The sequence below is a fragment of the Notamacropus eugenii genome, chromosome 5 (genome assembly GCF_028372415.1).
Source record: "Notamacropus eugenii isolate mMacEug1 chromosome 5, mMacEug1.pri_v2, whole genome shotgun sequence".
NCBI lineage: Eukaryota > Metazoa > Chordata > Mammalia > Diprotodontia > Macropodidae > Notamacropus > Notamacropus eugenii.
This window is the reverse complement of record NC_092876.1, coordinates 174,129,843-174,153,003: the sequence shown is the minus strand read 5'-3', so window position 1 is coordinate 174,153,003 and position 23,161 is coordinate 174,129,843. Positions and strand designations below refer to the sequence as shown.

Here is a 23,161-nt window from a genome sequence, read left to right as displayed (position 1 = left end):
GGAAAAAGGTTGGAGGTGAGGCCATTTGGTGGCTTCTGATTAGAAAGAGCCTTGGACTTGGCAATCAGGAGACCTAGGTTTGAGTCTTAGGAGATAATCACACTTGCACTGTGCACCTCACAGAGTTATTATTATCATCCTCTAAAGCATTCTGTGACATGCTTTGGAAGTATGAGAAGGTGTAATCCTCTTATTCTATGACCTGGCTATTTGGGTTAGTCACCTGGGTTCTGTCATCTGTCACTTGTAAGGACAGGAGGTGATTTCTGATGGTTAAAGCAGTGTCATCTCTCATCCTTGGCTCCAGGTCAAGGTTGGTGGTGCCACCATAAAGAGGTTTTTCAAGAGACAGCCATGTGGCATGATGGATAAAAAGACAGACTTGGAGTCAAGAAGACCTGAGTGAGTTCAAATTTGGCCTCAGGCATTCACTAGCTGTGTGCCCTAAACACAATTCTCTCAGCCTCATCTGTAAAACAGAGATAATAACAACACCCACACTACTTCACAGGGTTGTTGGGGGAATCAAATAATTTAAGTAAAATGCTTTGCAAACCTTGTGTTGTTCAGTCATTTCAGTCATGTCTGACTCTCCTTGAATTTTCTTGGCAAAGATGCTGGAATAGTTTGCCATTTCCTTCTCCAGGTCATTTTACAAATGAGGAAACTGAGACAAACAGGGTCAAATGACTTGCCCAGGGTCACACAACTAGCAAATGTCTGAAGCCAGATTTGAACTCAGGAAGATGAGTCTTCCTGATTCCCACCACTCGATCCACTGAACTACCTACCTGCCAACATAACATTAGTTATTATCATTTACTTTTTTAAAAAGTGCTAGTTTAAATAATAGTGTACATCAAATTGACACAACATCAGCCACTTTGTGCTAGTTGTCTTTTTAAAATCTGTCCAGTCTCCTTTACTAGATTGTGAACCTTTCAAGGGCAGGAAGCCTGTCTTAATACAATTTTTTATCTTCACTACCTCAATATATGTTGGTAACAATGACTAATTATGTGTGCTGTGAATGATAGGAAGATGTCCAGAATTTCCCCCAGACCTTAAAGCTTTCCACACATGCACCAAGGATAAAGTCCTTTGACCTTCATGCCTTTGTGTCTCTAATCCATATTGGTTTTTGCACAGTGGTGTCAAACTCCTGATCATACTCCTTTTTCTCCCAACACCCTAAAAAAAAAATCTATTAACCTCTGACTTAACACCACTGAGTTCCCTTCTGAGTCTGGTAGAGATAATCTACTATGTGCATAGCTGCTGATTGAACTCTGGACTCTGCTTTATTAGTACTCAGCTGCATTCTGGGCCATAACTTTAAAAGAAGGGTGAAAAGGAGCTCAGAAAATATTGGAGGGGGCATCTGCTAAAAAGCCATGTTCTCCCGAAGACCTCTTCCTGGAGTGTATGAGAAAAGAAGTCTCACCCCAACTGTCTGGGATGGTCCCCTACCCCCACATATATGCCTCAGTCCCCAAAGATGTGATTTTCACATTTCTCATTCTTGACTCATCCTACCATGTGCTTCTTTCCAGAACTTGGACTCCAGAAGAGAGGATGCTGTCTGGTGCTGGGGTACATGTCCAAGGAAAAGTTCCGGAGGATGAATGAAGGTCAGTGAAGACCTAACTGTTCCCTGAGGGAGTCATTGGTAGGGAAAGGATTATGTTCCAGAAATAACGGATGAGTGACCATGGACAAATTACATAACCTTTCTGAGCCTTCATTTCATCTGTAAAATACTTAGTCTATCTCAGAGTTGTCACAAGGAAATTGCTTTGTAAACCTTAAAGCACTGTATGAGTATGAATCGTTGTTATTATTACTCTTAATAATAATGCTTAAAAAAGAAACAGAAGGGGCCTAGGGATTCATAGAAAATAATAGACTGTTCACTATGATGTTTTGAGAAGAACACCGTATTTGGATATTCCAAAGAATCCAGGTTCAAATCCGAACTCTATTATTTATCACATATGACCCCAGGCAAACTAGTTCCCTCTCTAAACCTCTGTTTCTTCACCTGTAAAAAATGAAGATGTAATATACTGCCTACCTCAGTAGGCTTGTAAGGAACATTTTTTATAAACTTTAGAGCCTTATAGAAATGTAAGCTTTTGTTTTTTCATCATATTTCCTAACATTTCTGAAGTTGTCTTTTCTCATATTCCTCACTATCTTTACTATTATTTCTCTGCCCTTCCTCCTTTAGTTCCATTCAGATATCTGCTCTGAACTCAGGCCATTCTAAATTCATCATCTTTTTTCCATTGCCTATTCCTATCCAATTCTATATCCATCTTGCCTTTCTTCTTCATTCATTCACATTTGATGAGTAATTGTTGAGTGAACAGAACAGTGTGGTGTACTTTAAAAGAAACTTTATAACTAAACTCCATGCCATTTTGTCAATTCTCCAATAACCCCAAATGTTACAACCATAGAAGGTTTTTAGAAATCACCTAGTACCACATTCACACTGATTCTAATTTAAGCCCACCAGCCATTTCACCTTTGCCTTGTTTAGGGATCTCTCCACAGATGGCCTGAGTCACAGGAGAGCTGGAAAAGTGATCTCTGGGAGTCCTATGAGATGAAGTGTGGGTGGTTAGGGGAGGCAGAAGGAGTGCTCTCACTTATGACCACATTGCCATAAAGAAGCATTCACTTTATTCTTCTGCCATCTGTCTCTACACTGCTAATAACCTACTCTGTCAGATGTTACAGACTGTTTGTTAAGATTCAAAAGTACATAAATAGCTGAGGAAGACATTTATTCATTAAAATCAGACAAAAACCACAGGCTTGGTTTGCTTTGAGCATGCCCCACCCATTACAAACCAAGGATCCCTTGTGAAGAAAGAATGAGGGGACTCTAAAGGCTCCTTCTGATCCTGTTACAGGATAGGGGAGAAAGAAGGAGAGGATAACACCACAATACCATCTCTATCCCTCAAGATTTTGAATAGCATTGAATACCAGTAATCAGTTCCATCTCCATAATTCCTTCAATGCTCTCCTCTGGCCTATGAACTAACCATCTTACTTGGACCCTTTTCTGGGCTCAATTTCTTACCAGCTTCATGTCTTATTGATATCACAATGAATATTATGCACTAAATTATGAACAGGAGCAATTAATTAGTGGGAGACAACCACTTCCCTAGTTTTCATCTGCCAAGGCAAAGCAGTTGCAGAGTGCCCAGTAGAATTCTACCTTCCTATGTATGGTGAAATTCATTGAGAAGTACAGCCAGTGGGTTAAGCATTCACTGTGGCTACTTCTCCCTTCTAGATACTGCCTGTGAATGGTAGAAAAGAGAAGTGTGGAAGGAAGATAATAGAAGTCTAGATAAAAGGGAGAGGCCATAAAAAAAGAGAGAGAGAAGTAGAATATGTAAGACAAGTCAAGTTAATATAATGGATTAGGAATCAGGAGGCTTGAGTTCCAGGCCAATCTCGTACAAACTGTGTGATCTTGGACCCATGACTTAATCTCTGGACTTTAGTCTCTTCATCTGTAAAATGACAGGGTTGCATTAGATGATTAACTTTTAAGGTCCCTGCCAGCTCTCAAATTCTATCAGCTACAAACATATACCAATTGCTTGTTGGAGCTGTTCATGGTGCTGAAAGTGCCAATCTTGTACTTTTCATACACTTGGGAACAGGTGCAGGTAAGCACTGACAAGTGAAGAAACCTAGAAGTCATGAGCAGCACTGGGATTTGAACCCCCTGCCTCTGAGCTCTTATCTCATACTAGATGGGCACTAATCTAAATATCCAGGCCTCAGAGAAATCAGACTGTAAACCTGACGAAAAAGTTAATCATCTCCCATTTTTTTCTGCTCCCTCTGCATGTGCTATATAGGACATAAATATAGTGTCGTCCAATCCCGCAATTTTAAAAACAAGGAAAATGAGGCCATACAAGTCAATTAGTAGTATAAGCAGGATTGGGACACAGGTCTTTCAGTGTCAAATCCAGTGCTCTTCCCACAGTAACCTCATCTCATTGCTACATCCATTAGGAACTGTCCTGGAGGACTCTCAACGACCCCATGTCTAGGGTCTCCCTGTAGTCAACTTGGACAGAATAGCACACTTCTAACACATACACAAAGTAGATGGTTTTCTTTGTACTTTCCCTACCACCCTTTCTGTATAACCAACTCTACATCAGCATGGAGTAAGTTAAGATCAAGGATTAAGACATTTGAGATATTCATAGTAGCAAAGATTCACAGATTTCTTCACTTGCATATATCACACGATCATAGAATATCAAAGTTTCAGAAGATCTCACATATACCACACACACACACACACACACACACACACACACACACACGAAAATCATGCAGAAAGCAACCCTTGTAGGATGATGTTGAGGTTTCAGTTAACAACCAAGGGACTGGATGAGAGCAGATTTTAAGCAAGAGAAGGGAGCCTGAGAAACTCAGGCAACACAGCTCCCAGGTAGGGAGAAAGTCAGTGATGAGATAGGATCTTCAACACCTCCCTGCCCTATTCCATATCTAAACAGCCCTGTCTATCGTTTTCTCAAGTTCAGTTTTCAATTATTTTCCCCTTCTTCTTGAAACTCCTAAGTCCATATTCTTCTATGTCTAATTGTTTTTCACTTGTGTCCAACTCTTCATGACCCCATTTGGGGTTTTCTTGGCTAAGATACTGGAGTGGTTTGCCATTTCCTTCTCCAGCTCATTTTACAGATAAGGAACTGAGGCAAACAGGGTGAAGTGACTTGCCCAGGGTCATGTAGCTAGTAAGTATCTGAGGCGAGATTTGAAATTATGAAGATGAGTCTTCCTGATTTTAAGCCCAATGCTCTATCCACTGTGGCACCTAGCTGCCCTACTATGTCTGCAGATAGGAAAAGGCATCTGCAGGCAGAAGGAAGTTGTTTTTATAGTTTGTAATTATCTCATACTAGTACCCGGAATAATTATAACTCCTGCATATTAATAATTGAGCAGCATCATAGCCATGACATATATCAAAAAGGAACAAAAAGCATTTGCTCCATCTATACAATATAATACAATACAATACCTTGGCATAACTGAACAATTAGAAAATAATAAAAATAATTATTTTTCTCCCAACACTGAAATTAGTGAGATATAAGAACAATTAGCTGCTTCTTCCATTAAAGATAAGGTGGTGATAATTTTGTTTCCAATTTAGAATAAATATAAAAGACCCACTTGTGCTGCACTAAAGCTTGAGTTTTTTTTGGCTTAACAGTATCTAATGGGGGCTCTGTCATGGGGGAAAACTTGTCTTTGGTTTCATTTGTTTCCCTGTTAATTTGATATCTTTTTATCTCCTCTCCCCTCCCCCTTCCACACCAAAATAATAATAATTTGAGAAGGAGCAAGAGAGAAATAATGAATGAATTGGAGCTTTGTAGATCCAGGGTTTATCATAAACTGGAGTAATCGCAATTGGAGCTGTTAAACTACACAAAGCAATAAAAAGAAAATGCTATTCAAAGATCGTTCAAGAAGGTATGTGATAGTCAATGTGAGGTTTGTTCTATTGGAGATTATTTAATAACTTCTTCATTGAATCTGCAACCTTTATAGGAATAGAGGTTGAGGGCAGGTTGACACTCATTGTGTCTCTCTGTATGTGTATATGTGTGTCTTCATTCCTTTGTTTTTAGCTCCAACTTATCCAAAGTGAATCAGGCTTTGAGTAGAGATATGAGCAGAGAAAATTCAGAGAGGAAGTGAAATAAGACAAGAAAGATTGAGCAGGAGACAAAATGAAAGTAAGAGAGGAGGAAGCTAAGGCTGAATAGGAATCCAGAAGAAAGTAATGAGGTTAGGTTTGTCTGAGTCACATTACCTTAAATAGGAACTGTTAGAAGGGAATTCTTTGTGTGTTGACTAATTCCATAGACCTTACCTCACTTCTAGTTTCCAGGCTTCTTCAATATTGCAAACTACAGTGCCAGTTCATACCTGAGCAGTAGAGGTACAGATGGTTCAGTAAATGGAAAGAGCTAAGAGTAAAGGCAATGAACCATGGTGAAGGTAGAAGTGGGAGTTGTAGGTCAGGTTTTCCTTATGCCCAAAGATTCTCCCTTCCTCGCCCAGGCAGCAGGTGAACCCTGCTTCCCTGCCCACTCCTGTTCTAAACTTCACTATTTCTGTGGAAGGTGCCACAAACATCCTTCCAACATCCCACGCTCCTGAGAGTGGAGAAAAGAGGCCAGATGTGAGACATATTATGGAAATATAAATGACAAGATTAAACAACTAATTGTATACTTAGGCTCAGAGAGAGTTGGTTGGTTGATTGTCCTTCATTCTTGAAGAGAATGAAAATTATATGACTATGTTGGATTCAAGGTACAGTGTGTCTGACTATGGCTGATCAGATCAATACTAGACCAGAAGTCTCCACCAAAAGTCAGACACAAATAGTTCACATGAATATTTGGAGTGGAGATGTCTCTAAATTAGGACAAGTCATGTTTCTCTTGGGTTACTTCATATTGCTTTGCTCATAGAATTATAGGACCTTCTTTGATATGAACACACCATGCTGACAGTCAAGGATAATACAAATTTACTTGTATTTGTTGGAATATTGAAAGGATGACAGTGCCTTCAATGAAAAAGTCAGAAATTTAGAAGATGAGGAATTAGATGCAAAGATAATGAGTTCAGTTTTGGATACACTGAATTTGAGGTGTCTCCAGGAAATCCAATTTGGAATATTTTGTAGGTAATTGTTGATAATAGAGCTGAAGCTCAGGGAAGAGACTGAATCTTGATAGATTTTGTGCAGATAGAAATATGGATGGTTGTTGTTTGTCTGCACAGGAGTGTTTAGATACATCAGAGTTTAGATACATCAGATAAGAACCAATAATAATCTCTCTCTCTCTCTCTCTCTCTCTCTCTCTCTCTCTCTCTCTCTCTCTCTCTCTCTCTCTCTCACACACACACACACACACACACACACACACACACACACACAAAAGAATGTAGAGAACAAACAAGAGGAGAAGGTGGTAAATAGCATCAGATGAAGCCAGTAGGTTGAAAAGGATGAAAACTAAGAAAAGATATTTGGCAATTAAAAGATCATTGATAACTTTGGAGTTTGTTGTTGTTGTTCAGCCATTTTCAGTCTTGTCCAATTCTTCATGATCCATTTGGAGTTTTCTTAGCAAAGATACTGGAGTGGCTTGCCATTTCCTTCTCCAATTTATTTTACAGATGAGAAAACTGAATCAAAAGGGTTAAGTGATCTACCCAAAGTCACAAAGCTAGTAAGTGTCTGAGACCAGATTTGAACACAGGAAGTTAAGTTTTTCTGGCTCCAGACTCAGCACTCTCTCCACTGTACCACCTACCTGACCTAACTTTGAAGACAGCAGTTTCATTTGACTGATGAAATAGTTTGCAAATGGTTGAGAAATTAAAGAAGAAATAAAGACCATGAGTAATATAGTTTTTAAAAATACATATTTTATCTAATTAAATATTTCCAAATTACATGCAAAAAAATTTTAACATTCATTTTTTAAAGCTTTGAGTTTTGGATTCTCGCTCCCTCTCTTGCCCCTTCCCAACACCTTGAGAAGCCAAGCAATATGATATTAGTTGTACAAAGGAAGTTGTGCAAAACATATTTCCATATTAGCCATGTTGCAAAAAAAAAAAGAAAGAAAAAGCAAGAAATAGAAAGAAAGTTTAAAAAGTATACCAATATTTGCATTCAGAGTTCATCTCATCTCTCTGGAAGTGTATAGCATTTTTCATCATGAGTCTTTTGGAATTGTTTTGGATCATTGACTTGATCCGAGTATCTAAGGTAAGAGCTTTTTCAAGGAGTTTGAATGACAAAAGAAGGAGAGGATATAGGACAATAGCTTGAGGGGATGGTAGTATCTAGCAAAGATTTTTATAAGGATGGAGCAGACTTGAGCATATTTGAAGAAAGTAAAGAAGAAATCATTAAAGAGAGGTTGAGGATTAGCGAGGGGGGATGATTGAGGGTACAATCTCTGGAGAAAATGGGAGGATATCAAGCAAATACTCAAAGGGGTTAATCTTGGAAAGGAGGACATTCTTGTTCTTTACCAGAGACTAGAGGAAAAGAAGAGAGAGTGAAAGGTATTATTAATTGGTCTTAAGATGAGAACAGAGGAAGAGCAAAGTCACATCATATAACCTCTATTTTCTCAATAATGTAAGAAGTAAGATTCTCAGTTGAAAGCAGAGGAAAGGAGTGGTATGGGAAAAAGAAAAAAGAAAAGAAAAAGAGAAGAGAAGACTTAAAATAGCTTCTATGAGGAGACAAGGAATAAATTAGGGAGGAATAAAAGAACTACCATGCTGCAGGAGTTGAGGTAGGATAATTTAACTTTGTAATTGACCCAGTTAGCATAGTTGTGATATTCAGTAGTTCATGAATAGAAGCAGAGGAGACATATAATGGGAATAATACAGGGCTCAAGTTTGGCAAGAGATGAGTGGCTATAGGATGTAAGGGTAAGGGATTAGTGAGAAGAAGATAGTATAGGGTTGAAATGGTTATGTATTTTGTTGAGAATGGAGAGGGAATAAAGTGAAGTTAAGGTGGGTGTAATAGCCTAAAAGTTACTGTGGGGTATAGAGACTGGAGAGATTGATAAGAGTGAAGGTTTAGGACCTGTAAGACATAGGGAGCAGCGGAATGATAGGAGGCTATGACCAGATAAGAAAAAGTCAGAGTTTCTCACTAGGGAAGGAGAACACTTATGAGATAAAATGTGCCTATCCCTATCTATATCTAAGGTGGAGTGAAGGAGTAAGTCATGAGATTTAAGGACACTAAGGAATCAGAAGGTGAGACAGTGCATTTACATTTATGCTCGTATTAAAATATGTAAAGTGCTCAGTAAACTTTACCATACAATTTTAATATTAGGATGTTAAACCTAGAAGACATCTCCCTATAAGATATTATTTGAACAATTCCCCAACTCCACCCCAAACGTTTTCCCCTTTGGTTTTCCATGATGCTTTAAATTCCCACCATTAGAGAGATTTAGTTCATTATATTTCAGTAAACATTTATTAAGCACCTATTATGTACAAGGGCAGCTAAATGGTACAGTAGATAAGTGCCAAGCCTGGATCAGGAAGGTTCATCTTCCTGAAATTCAAATCTTGCCTCATATGCTTACTAAATATGTGACCTTGGGCAAGTCACTTCGCCTTGTTTGCCTAAATTTTCTCATCTGTAAAATGAGCTGGAGAAGGAAATGGAAACCGCTCCAGCATCGTTGCCAAGAAAATCCCAAATGGGGTCACAAAGAATCAGAAACGACTGAAAAAAACAACTGAACAACAAAACTATGTACAAGGCTAAACATTATGAATACAATAAGCATACAGTCTTCTATCTTTTTTTTTTTTGTCATTGTCTCCTGAAGGCCTCTTCAAATGCATATCTTACTTGAAAGGGAAGAAAAGGAAAGGAAACATAAGCATTAAAATAACTCAAATGTATACCATACTTTGAGGTCTATAAAGTGTTTTCCTTGTAACAACGCTGTGAATTTTATCATCATCCCATTTTATAACTAAAGAAACTGAGGCTCAGAAAAGCAAAGAGACTTTTTCATGTTCACACAATTAATATTGAGACTAGAATTCTTCATAACATTTCCCCTCATGTATTATTTAATCTGCCTGTCACCTTGAATAGCATAAAGAACAAAATCCTGAAGGTGCAGGATACTGAACAAGTAAGTCTTGATGGAGGACAGAAGTCAAGATAGCACTGACTTGCTATGTGGAGGGTGCTTGAGCACCTACATCATCCTGTTCTCAGCTCTGTTGCCTAGACAGCCAGGAAATGGGAGAGAGTAAGCAGTCCAATCTCCATTAAAGCTGTGAGAGATCTCAGGTTGCAGTGGGTACCCTTCCCCACTTTCTGCAAGGCAGAGAGGGGTGAAATGCCTGCACTGTCTCTCCACTTCTCAAGTAGCAGGGAGCATTCTGCTCAATGTTCTTTTCTTTTCAGCTCTGTGTTGCGAAAGCAGATATGCCCTCCAGCCTTGTCACTTTCATCTTCCAGGGAAGAAACAATTGCGAGTGATTAGGAGAGGCATCTCCTAGGCAGCTATGGATGTGAGAGCTTTGTTCTTTATCTGACGAAGATGTTTCAGAGACAGAGCTGACTATCTGGGGTGCCCCTCTCCACCATCTCAGTAAGAGGAAGGGGGCTAAAAGGGCTGGTGCATCAGTTAAATGAGCAAACCCTGCATCCCAGAGGATGTCCAGAAAGGGCACTCCATTAAACACACTCCCCTTCCCCGCTGAGAGAGTTTTTATAGACTTAAAAAAACACTCATAAGGTAAGGATAGCCCCCTAAACTACTCTGTCTCCGAAGTCAAGGCCAGGTGTCTCCTGGGTTCCTGTAAATAGATTCAACAAATTTTCAACAACCGTTTATGATAGACCTTCAGTATAGGAAACTGTCACCCCCTTTGGACCTCCTTAGGAGGGAAGTTGGGCATGATTTCATGATGACAGGGAGTTGGTTATAAAGATAGCTAGCCAAAAGCTCTAGAAATATAAGAACCCAAGTCCTTAACAGCCCGTAAATGTCATGTGGCATAAGTTGGGTGACTTTACCTTGCTATGTCTCAGTTTCCCCATCCATTAAAATAGACATGGTACTTGCCTTTTCTCTTGCCCTTCCACTGTGGAGTGTTGGGTGGGCAAGGGGGTCAAATCACAAGTAACATCCTATAGAGGGAAGGCTGAACTGGAAGACAAGCCACTTGGCCTCTACTTGGTCCCAGTTCTGCCACCAACTCACCATATGACTTTGGCAAATTGTTTCACCTCTCTGAGTCTCAGTTTCTGTGTATATGTTTGTCCTTCATTGCCAAAAAAGACCATGACATCAGAGAAATAATGACATGACTTGCACTTGACTTTGTTTTGAGTGAGGGAGAGCTGTGCAGGTCACCAGCCTCACTTCTCCTCCACACCCATCTGAATCCAGTGACCAGACATTCATCAGGATGACTAGAGATGACCCAGGATGAGGCAATTGGGGTTAAGTGACTTGCCCAAGGTCACACAGCTAGTGAGTGTCAAGTGTCTGAGGTGAAATTTGAACTCAGGTCCTCCTGATTCCTGCACTGGTGCTCTATCCACTGCACCATCTAGCTGCCCTCAGTTTCTCCATCTACACAATGAAAGGGCTAGATTAGATGATTTCCAAATTTCCTTCCAGTTCTAAAATTCAAGTATCCAAAAAGACTTTCCTACTTTTCTCTTCTATTTTTGAAGTGCTATGAGATCATCAAAAATAGGGCTGTGTGGCAGTAGAAAACCTAAGGACAGCATGCTCAGTGGCCCTAGAAGCTAGATCCATATTTCCTAGGTCTTTGAATGACAGAATCTATAGAGATTCATGATTCAGCTCCATAGTCAGCTGTAGTCAGGTTGGTACCACCCCAAAGGGTGCCAGAACAGCCTTTGCCCAGTGGCGTAAGGAACCATCTGTACTTTTCCAGGAAAAGGGAATGATGCCAGATTGGCAACTGGGCCTAGCATTGTGATATAGTGGGAATGTGCCTGGCTCCTCTGCGGTATTTGTCCCATACTGACTGTAGCAGCCACCACAATCCTGACTTATGGCCAAGGGCCTGCAATCATTTTCTCAAGACCATTCCTCACTCCCTTTCTGAGCCCCCGGGATGTTGGCTAATACTGCCATTTTGTTAGCTGGGGCCTTTTTGGTGCATTTTTCTTATTTCATTTTTCTTGCTGATGTGTTTTCCTCCTCTGGGGCTGCATAGTGGGTTATTTGTATTACGCTCCTGTTTATTATTTATGGTGAGACTCCAATTTCCAGGGCACTTTATGATCGTTATTTAATTCACACAGCATCCGGGAATGACAGACCTACCATTTCCATCCTCCTTCCTTGGTGTAATGGAGGTTTCCAATTGTTCTTTCCTCGTTTCCTTTTCCGGCTCCTTTCCTCCAGTTGGTATTCCTGATGAGTCCAGGAACTTCTTTTTTCTATCCCAGAACAGACTGACCCTCCAAAAATGGAGGAATAGATAGAAAGATAAATAATCAAATCAGAGCTGAAGCTGATAAGATGAAATCTAACAGGAATAAATAAACACCCTGCACACGGTTCAAAAGTTAACTGCATGGATGGAGAAGCTGGGCATGATTAGAAAACACTCCTAGGTGGCTCAGTGCCAGGCCTAGAGTCAAGAAAACAAGAGTTTGAATCTGGCTCAGACACATATTAGCTGTATGATCATGGGCAAGTCAGTTAACCTTGTTTGCCTCAGTTTCCTCATCTATAAACTGAACCAGAAAAGGAAATGACAAATCACTTCAGTGGTTTTGCTAAGAAAATCACAAAAGAAGTCACAAAGAGTTGGACATGACTGAAACAACTTAAACAGCAACCATGTGAAAAAAAGACCTAGGGGTTATAGTGGGCTGTAATTCCAATGTGATCCAGCAGTTTGATGTAGCAATCAAAAGAGCTAAAATGACTTTAGATTACATTAATAGGTACAAAGTAATGTGAATGGGATGAACTTGCCCATAAAACAGAAGCAGATAACAGAATGGGTTAAAAGCCAGAAGCCTACATGTTTACAGAAAACACATTTGAAGAAGAGAAACACACAGAGTAAAGGTAAAAGTCTAGAGCAGAATAGATTATGCTTCAGCTGAAGAAAAAAAAAAAAGCAGGGGTAGCAATCCTGATCTCAAACAAAGCAAAAGAAAAATTAGCTCTAATTAATAGATATAGAGTACATAGGGCAAGAGGGGCTTGACCACAGTCTGGTCAGACTATTTTTGGAGTATTGTGTCCAGAAGTCTTCCCAAAGGAGAATGATCAAGGTGATAACAGGAGTAAAAACCATGACATTTGAAGAAAAAGTGAAGGAAGTGAAAAGGCTTAACCTGAAAGAGATTTAGGAAGTGCTGAGTAACTGTCTTCAAGTATTTGAAGGGTTGTTGTATGGAAGAAGGATTTTAAGATCATTAGATTTCGAGTTGCAAGGGACCCTAAACATCATCTTGTCCACCCCCTCAGAAATCAGAGTTGAGAAAACATAGGCCCATAGAACTTAACAGATTTAACCAAATTCACACAGATAGTGCTTAGCCCTTGGAAAATAGAAATAAGTCCAATGGGTAGAAGTTACATGGAAGTTAATTTCAACTGGACATAAACAAAAACTTCCTAATAATTAAAGGTGCCCAAATGGGCAGCTAGGGGGCACAGTGCATAGAGCACCAGATCTAGAGTCAGAAGGACCTGAGTTTAAATCCAGCCTCAGGCACTTACTAGCTGTGTAACCCTGGACAAGTCACTTAACCCTGTTTGCCTTGGTTTCCTCATCTGTAAAATGAACTGGAGAAGGAAATGGCAAACCACTCCAGTATCTTGCCAGGAAAACCCCAAATGAGGTCATAGATTATCAGACATGATTGAAACAACTCAACAACAAAAGAATCACAAAGGTGTCCAAAATGGAATAGGCTTGGTCAAGGGTGGTGAGCGCCCAGTCACTGGAGGTCTTTATTCAGAGACCAAAGAAACTCTTCTCAAGGATGTGTTAGATGAGATTAATGCATTGAGAACTGGTTGGACCAGATGACTTTTCAGATTCCTTCTAACTTTAAGATTTTGTGATTCTAAGAACTCCTTTACACTGTGTATACCGTGATCAAATCTCTGAGAAAGTTCTTCAGTTGTTACCACATTCAGATAGGCAATAATCCTGAAAACTGAACCAGATCTCTTCCTCCCATGCTGAGGTCACCTGCAGATATCAGAGAAAAAGTAGAACTTCTGGGCCAGCATTCCTTAGGCTGACCTGCTTGACTGAGCAAGTTATCATTCAAAAAGTGGAAGAATACTTATTAATCACCATCTGTATTTGGAGCACTGTGCTAAATACTAAGGAAGTGGCAAAGAGTATAAGAAATTACCTTTTCCCTCAAGGAGCTCATAATCTAGCTAAGAAAACAAGAAATACACATAAAAATTAGGTAGCAAAAATAATGATTAATAACAGCTAATATTTATGTAACACTTACTATGTGTTTACACTGTGCTAACTATATAGGAGGCAAATTGTAAATGCCAGATGAGTGACTCAGGCAGCAAGTGAAACAGAAAGTAGTTCATAGGAAAGGGAGTGCAATGTGGGCCAGTGTAAGTGGAGAGAGCTTCACAGAGGAAATGGGATTCAACTAAGGTCTTGAAATGAGGTTAGAATTGAGATCACTGGAAAGAAAGGGAAAGGGAAATGACTATATCTTTGGGGAACAAACAATAGACCAGTTTCACTGAAGTGGGAAATTTCCTAGGAGAGTGGTATGAAGCAAGGTGCCTGGAACCTTGCGCTTAATTAATATTTATTGACTGACACCTTGAGCTTAGGTTAGTGAGTTTGAAATTTGCAGTATAGGCAATAGGGAGCCAGAGATTTTTCTGAATAAGAGTTAGAGGCAGTAGCTAACATGAAAAGGGAGGCTTGAGGAAGACAATTCTGGCAATAGGCTTGGATGTAATAGAGAGAGAGGAAGAAAGAGAATCTCAGTCTAATCCGTTGAGCGACAAGAGAGAAAACAATTTTAAAATTGTTGAAATAGCTTCAATGTGATGAAAGGAAGTACTAGGTTACCCTAGTTAGAATGGGGAAAAGGGGAAAGATTGGAGAAATATTATGAAGAAAAAATCATCAGAATTTGTATGCCTATCCCTCACCTCCAAGTGTCCTATTTTCTAAAGTGACTAGTTCCTTCGAAGGATTTTTGTATGATTTGATCTCAAGGCCCTTTTTGTCACCCTTGTCCACCTCCTTGGGACAGCAATTCTAAAGCTGTATAAAAGTCACCTTCAGGACAGGAGCAGGAGATTTAAGTAGAAGTAGAGGTACCATTATGGCTCACTCACAATGGCTAACCAGGAAACCTAACCTCCTTCCCATCCCTGTAGCACTGAGTGAAACACTGCCCTTCTCTCTACCTTGCTGTCTCTCTTAACTTCCAATTTGACTGAGGAATGTTCATCACTTTGTTTCCAGAACTCAATGAGGGCAGAAAACACAGGGGATTTTGAATAAATGAGAGACTTGTAATGGCTTATAATGCCATAAAGTTTTTAGTGCCCTGTATTAGAATGAGCAGTTTGGGGCTGTGATGAATCATGCAGGGTTCTTATCTAAAGAGAGTTAATAAAATCTTGAAAGAACAGCCCCTCCACCCCCTCCACAGCCTTATATTGTGGTCATGGCATATGGCTCTGTCCAACCACAGACAGGTGGTAATTGTGTTGTGTGTTCATGTGTATGTGTATATTTCCCCAATTTCTATTTGCTTTCTTCCCAGTACTTTTGGTAGCTCTAGACTCAACCTTTTCTAAAGTGCATTAGTTTCTATGGAAACTATGTTGTTACTGGTATCGGTAGAGTTTAATGGCATTCAAAGGAACAAAATCAAGTCCATTTATATAATGGTTTGAAATACACATAATAGCAAAATGGAATGTGGGACATGGTGACAGTTTCAATAGCTACAAATAGAATATGGGATAAATAGGGCAGTGTGGTATCTCGCATTGCAGAGTCAAATGTAGCACTAGAAACTTCTATACTTAGTATTAAGGGGCATTTACCTACTGTTGTTCATTAAAGGATCTCAAAGCATTTGAAAAACCTGCTCTTATTTCAACCTGTTAAGGTCCTAGACCATTTCACCTCTGCTTTTTTGAAGACCTAGCTGATGAAGAAGATGTAGTCAGTAATTTGCTTGTCTCTAGAGGGAAGGGAGCAACAAGGAAGCTTAGTGGTTTGGGAAAGGAATAGAATACATCTGGCAAGGAATTTTAAGACTCTTCAAATCTCTGGACACTATCCCTCAATGCTGTCACTGTCACCCTCCTGATTCTTGTGTCCCACTAAAAATCTTAGGGGGTTTTTTTCACAGCAACTGCTGTCTAGCTCTTCACTGCTCCCCAGTTCCATTCTTGTGAAGTTGATCTATTAACCCAAGCGAAGGATTTTACAGTTACACCAATTAATTTAACATTATTAGACTCAGCCCATCATCCTAGCCTATGAAGTTCTCCTTGGATTCTGATTTTTGTCATCTAGCCTGTGAACTCTTCTCCCAGATTTTTGTCATCTGCAAAATTAATGAGCATGCCATCTATGCTTTCATTCAAGTCGATGAATAAAAATGTCAAACAGAACAGGGTCAAGTACAAATCCCATGGTCACTGTACTGGGGACTTCCCTCCAGACTGAAAGCAATCCATTAATCACTTCTCTTATGGCACAGTCATTCAACCTGTTCCACCTAACTATCATCAACTACCTACATCTCTCCATCTTATCCATAAGAGACTTTAGCAATTTTTCCCTGAAATCCAAGGATGCTTTATGTATTGCATTACATCAATCTATCAATCTAATAACTCTATATAAAAAGGAAACAAAGTTAGTCCTTACTAGGATTCTAGAAACCTAGGTTCTATTTCCCAGCTAGCCATATGACTTGGAGCAAACTCTCCAAGTTGTAATGCCATCTGTAGAATGGGAACCATAATGCCATCTGATCCTGTTGTCCTTAGAGGGTTATCATGAGGATCAAATGAGATAATAGATATAAGCACTAGGGATAGTTTAGAGCAGTCCTTAACTACAAGAAATTGTGGTTAATGTTCTGGACAAACCCCATAATCTGGTTCCACTTCTGTAGAGATCCACACAGGAGGTGCATGATGTGAGGAGAGACTAATTGGTTGGTGAGGGAAATATACAATGGCCAATAACTTTCATCCATATGTATGATATATGCAGCTTCAGTGGAAGAAATGATGAAAACTTAAAGTAAGCCGGCAGTGAGATATCTATAAGGAAGTACATGTAGCCAGGGCTACTCAGGCCTCTGCAACTGCAGGGCCTGGTGACCTTTTATATTTGCATGCTGCCCCTCACTGAGTAGTTTCATTGCTAGGCAGGTCACTCAGCTGGGCTCCCCAGACATGTTTCTCTCTGCAGATAAATACCCAACTGCCCCAACTAATTATTTTTGAATTCATAATTAGCTCTCTTTTCTGAAGCCAAGGGTCACACTCCTTGGTGCTGCCTCCACTGACTCTCTCAAACTCCTTAGTCCTGTTTCCTGATGGGTACAGTCCACCTCTCACCCAACTCTCACTTGTGGCTATAAGAAGCTGTAGCATGCACAGCAGCCACACTCTGCTAATACCATTTTGGCAGACAGGCTAAACCAGACTGAGGGTAACTGACAGGCCTCAAACCCATCAGTGATATGGGGCGATATCTTTCTCAAACATGTAAGGACTTCCCCCAGTGGAATAGGCAGATGAGAACAGTTTTGCTCCAAGCGACAAAGCTGGCTGAAATAGGCTCTATGTAGTGCTTAGACCTGAGTCAGGCATCAAAGATGCCAAGGTCATACAGCACATCCGAGACTATCGCTAATTGTCCTAACTTTTGTCTTGCCACTGGACTTTGATGACTCTGGAAGAGTGAAGCTGATGACTTCGTGAAACTCTGCCTCACTTAAAGCCAATTCATGCACAAGCCAAGACATCACCCATGATGTCACTGGTCCTCTTCAAAGATGAAGAATGAATAATAATGATGGGTGCAGGGTATTCTAGTAGAAGAGTAACTCCACTCTGTTGCAAAACACATGATGTTTTTCTGTGGGAAAAGATTTAGTTGGACCCATGATTTAGAAAAATTATTTTGGATGCTATGTGGAAGATGGATCAGAGAGGAGAAAAATTAGAAGGGAAACTATTTAGGAGGCTATTATCAGAATCCATGTCAGAGGTAATAAGGACTAAACTAGGGTGATAACTTTGTGAATGGAGAGAAGAGGACAGTTGTTGAGAGGATAAAAATGAGATAATATTGGTTAAGTGCTTTGCAAGTCCTAAAGTGGTAGGTAAATACTAGCTATCTTTATTATTATTATTAGGAAGAGGATGAGAAGGAGGTAGAATCAACAAGATTTGACAACTTATTAGATATAAGTGATAACAATGAGTAAGGCATCAAGGATGACTCTGAAGCTGAGGCTAGAAAAAGCAGGATGAAATTAGGGATGATGGATGCTTTTACTTGTGCATAGCATGGATGAATGGAGAAGAGCATACAATAAAGCTAGAAAGATCAGGTGGAGAATATCTTGAATATTAAAATATAAAGTTTATATTTTGTTCAGGAAGCACTAGAGGACCATTAGATATTTCTTAGCAGGAAAGTGATGTGATATGATTGACCTCTGTATTAGGAAGGTTAATTTGGCAGCTATAAGAAGGATTGGTTGAAAAGGGTAGAAACTGGGGAAAGTTAAAAAAGACCAGGTAATATCTTCTTATCACAAATAGTCCAAGAATGAGAACCTGAACTAGAGCAGGAGCAGTGGGTGTGACAAAAGGAGGAGAGACAGAGTAATGTCAACAACTTGGAAATAGGCATAGATCTGGTTATGTTAATAACTTGAAAATCTTCAGTGCTCCCTAATTGTCTGGCTCCCAAGATAGTGCAAAATCTAGCACCAGTCCCCTCCTATCCTTATCTCATTCCCCTCTAAGAACTCTATACTCTAGCCAAATTGAAATTAAAGTCAAAGCAAATACCTTTTCTGTTAGGTCTTCCTTGATCCCCCATGATCAATTAAACAATCAACAAATATTTAAGTGATTGTGATGTACCAAGCACCATACTATAGGCTAGGAATACAGAGAAAAAAACTAAATGGTTCTTGCCTTCAGGGAGCTTATATTCTAACAAGGAAGGAAGCATATAAATATAAAAGTATATAGAAGATATGTGCAAAATAAATAGAAAGTAATTTTGAGATGGGAGTCACAAGCAACTGGAGGAATCAGGTTGAAGGTGGTACTGGAACTGAGCTTTGAAGACCATTAGGGACTTAGGAGAGTATATTGTATGCAGAGAGAGAGTGAGAGAGCCCTATGACACTGAGAAAACCTGTGCAAACCAGTATGACTTTCCCCCTCAGTCCTCATCAGGCTTTCTTTTGCCTTTCTAATGCATTTTTATGCATTATAGTTATCTGTGTTTAATATTTTCCTTCTACTAGATTATAAAGCCCAGGAGAGCAGGTACTAGTCTTAGATAAATTTTGTAGTTCCCCAGATGTATAACGTGGTAGCCTGCCATAGCCAGAAATTTAATAAGTATCTGCTCCAACTTAACTAATTGATTGGATGGAGGGGATGAGAAGAGAGAAGAATCAAACGTGACTGTGATTTTTCTAACCTGAATCAGTAGAAGAATTAAGGTACCATCATCAGAAATAGGGACACTGAATGAGAATGAAGTGCCATTGGGGAAAGAGTCCAGGGATTCGACTTCCTAAGATTAAGAGGGTCCTACACAATGGAGATAAGGCCAGGGTCAGATGAAGCTCTACAACTAACCATTCCTTACTACTCCTGACAAGGTATGGGCCACGGCTAAAGTCCTTAGGACTAGTTTTGCCTTGTGAACAGATGAGAAGACTGACTAGGGGAAAGGAGCAAAATTCTGAGCTACAAAGGAGAATCAAGGAGATACCTTGGGCTCCTATTTCCAAGTACAGTCTTGAGAATAGATGGGGATTCTTGTCATACAGTATCAACAAGCCTTCTTAGACATAGAGCTATTCTTCTGAGGAGACAACTTCTTCTTTCAGGAGACATTCTTCTCCATTGCTACAGTGAGAATGGAGCCCTTTCACCCCTCACCTTTCTCCTCACTTTGAGGTGATCTCATCATTGATCCTGCCATTTATATCCTCTCCTAATCATCAGTCATTCCAATGAGCCATTCAGATGTCTTCCCTGCTGAACAATTCAGCCTCTGCCACCCTAGAACCACCACTCCTGTGTGCCTCCATTGTTCTGTCCACTACCAGTAGAACACCAGGCAAACAACCACTTGATAAGTGTTTACTCTGGTGAGCAATCTTTTACTTTACTCCCTATTCCTCCTTATCCATCCCATTTCCCCTATGTTCTCATGTTCCTCTTAGAGTCCCCAGCTTTATCTATGGATCATAGGATCATAGATTCAAGGCTCAAAGAGACCTAAGAGGTCATCTATCCAGTTCTTTCATTTTACAAATAAGGAAACTAAGTCTCAGAAAGTATAAGTGATATACCCAAAGTCAAACAAGAAATACTAGGATTGGAACCTAGGACCTTAGACCTCATATCTATCCATCTTTTCACTATACCATACTTCTTTTTATGAAATAAGTCTTCACCAAGTTATCCCACTGCTTAGTGGCCAGGTATGGCTGCTTCTCCAGCACTTTGCTATTAATTGGAGCTCGTTGTCTCTTCAGAGCTTGGATCTCTCAGAGACACAATCAGATGGTGCAGAGATTAAACCACGGCTCCCCAACCCATAAAAGATGAACAAGAACAAAGAAAGGGAGGCTTGAGTTTGGTTAGACCAACTCCTTCCCTTTCTTCTGAAAGAGATACCTCTGGGGGGTGGAGAAGTCATTAATCCCATTCCCAGAACTCCTTGCTCTCTCTTGGTCCACTGTGTGGCAAACAGACTTGACCTGTGTCTCTGAGTCTTTCTTCCCTATAGGGTAATTCAATGTTATCTCTGCCTATTTCTGCTCCAGAGATGAAGAGATTGCTTTAAACCTGCTGTCCCACAAGCTCTGCTCCTGGCTTCCAACGCCATTAAGTTTCATTATAACAAATAAACACCGCAATGACATTTATAAGTTACCACAGAGCACAGAAACACAAATATGAAGCAGATAAACTGCATTTGATCCAAATAATTACTGCAGGCAATATTGGGCTTAGTCTGAGCTGGCAGCCAGGCACCGAGTAATTTATTGGATTGCGTAGGGCAATGTTGCACATTGGGTTTTTCATTATTGTGTCTCTTTCTCTCTCTAAGGCCTAAATAGGTTAGAAGAGTTTAGACAGAGCTGGGCCAAACAAAGACAGACTTTGCTCAAGCAGATCTAGGCCATGAGTGTCTGCCAAGTGTCCAGAAACAGCCTCTTTCCAACCAACCCCATGCCCAGGAGAGATGAGTGGAGCTTTGCAATTATCTTGATGCCGTCGGCCAAGAATGGCTAATTGTTTTCCCTGCTGCAGTCTGCTACCCTCTCTCTTTCCTGGATAGGTGAATGGAGGAATAAAGGTCCCACATACTGAGTGGATGTTGGAGGACTGACTGGAACCCAGGGACCCCAGATGTATCCAAATGGCGGTTATATAATTTTCCCTCTCCCACTCTGTTTCTAGCCATCCCAGACTAGAAAGGTCACTTGACCAAGAGATAACCTGGTCTTAACGTGAACTCAAGCAACCTTCAGTCCCCACAATGGACCTCTCTTCCTGCTCCAAGAGAGAGAAAGAGGCTCTTTGAGACAGCTCTGCAAAACAAAGCCATGAGAGCTGGCTCTAAGCAGCAGCCTTCCTGCCAAACCTAAACTCATAAAGTTTGATTCAAGGGGCTACAATACCTCCCATTCAGATTCCCTCCTGCCCCATTTTCCCAGTCTTACTAAATAACCCCGTAAGCAGCAAGAACCTGTAGTTATTGTGCAGTTAAATGGTATTTGCCCAGTAAATCCTGAGCTGAGTACTAACCATGATATACAGTAACTAATTACAGACATGAATTCTCTTCCCAAGACGCCAAGTGTTACCAGATATTGCTGCATTTAGGGGAGGAGGCTTAGAAAGCTGCTCAGTTCTCTCAAGTAAAGCTGTGAGTTACTCTGGAGAGGGCATCTGATAGTGTCTCCAGGAGAATCTTGGGGAGAGTAAGAAAGTTGTCTTGGATGGTACAGCAATACCCACAGGTTGAAGGAGCATATCTCTCAAAAGCTCATCCCTTCTCTGTCAGCTCTAACATCTTCACCTTGGCAGAATGACCCAGCATAGCAACAACTGGCCCTTGCTCAGGCTTTGCAACATTGGGATGGCTTGGCCAATCTCTGACTTTGTGAAGACTAAGGACTCTGTGCGCACAAGGAAAGAGAAATTGGTGTGCACAAAGAACTGGCAGAGGCAGCCATTCTGTGAAAAGAGGAGAGGTGGCATTTGCAAAATACTCAGGATCTAAAATGAGGGAACAGACAGACATGGCAATTTGCTTGTGTCTTTGGCCTTTGTGCAATCTCTGTTTGCCCCATTTCATTTTTCACAGAGGTGAACTAAGCACAGCACCAGACATTACCATGAAAGGAAGAAATAGAGCATCTGTTTAATGCTAAGAAGTTCCTTCCCTTGCCAGGCTGGATAGGGGTTATACAGGGAAGAAATGGAAATAGAATGGAGCAGACAAGTCAACAAGTCAAGTCAATAACATTTATGAAGTGTTGACTATTCCCCTATACCCTAGAACAAGGTTTCTGAGTCACCTTTTTTGTGTGTCATGAATCACATTGGCCAGTCATGTGAAGTCTATAGATCTCTTCTCAAAATGATGCTTTTAAATGCATAAAATGAAATTATAAGATTACAAAAGAAAACAAATACAGTTTTCAAAATACTGATATTTGAAAAGAAGGTAACAGATCCCAGGATAAGAATCTTTGCCTCAAAAATCATAAGATTTTAATTTAAAAAGAACTTTAGAAAGAATCTGCTCTAACATCCTCCTTTTATAGACAAACAAAATAATAGCTATATTGAGAAAAGTGATTTTTCCAAGGTCACACAACTAGTCTGGGCAGAGTCATGATATGAACTCAGTACTCCCAGCTACAAATCTAGGGACCTTTCCAATGTACCATCTAGCTCAGGTCCATGTTGTTTCTAGAGCCCTACTTCATCATATTTGGGAAAGCCATTCCCTGTTATTTCTTTTATGGTGAGGAAATCTCTCTGTGCTCATTCACATTTTCCCCATGGGCCTCCATTGTTCCTTTTCCTTGCCTCAACATCCCCATTTTGTCATTGCGTAAAATGAGCCCCAATAGATCAACAATTAATTTTGTTTAAAAAAATTGACTCACATTTGTAGCACCTTTTAATGTTTACAAAGCACTTTCTTTACAATAATCCTGTAAGATAACTAG

At 40.1% G+C, this 23,161-nt stretch overlaps 1 protein-coding gene across 2 annotated transcripts in view; it reads left to right on the top strand.

Moving 5' to 3' along the window:
* The window catches only part of KIRREL3 (kirre like nephrin family adhesion molecule 3), a 757,177-nt gene that overhangs the window by 565,469 nt on the left and 168,547 nt on the right, over positions 1 to 23,161 (top strand). For both annotated transcript variants that reach the window (XM_072611537.1, XM_072611536.1), the window contains exon 2: positions 1,554 to 1,631. In XM_072611537.1, coding sequence (XP_072467638.1) covers positions 1,554 to 1,631 — 78 coding nt within the window. The remainder of the gene's footprint in view (positions 1 to 1,553; positions 1,632 to 23,161) is intronic.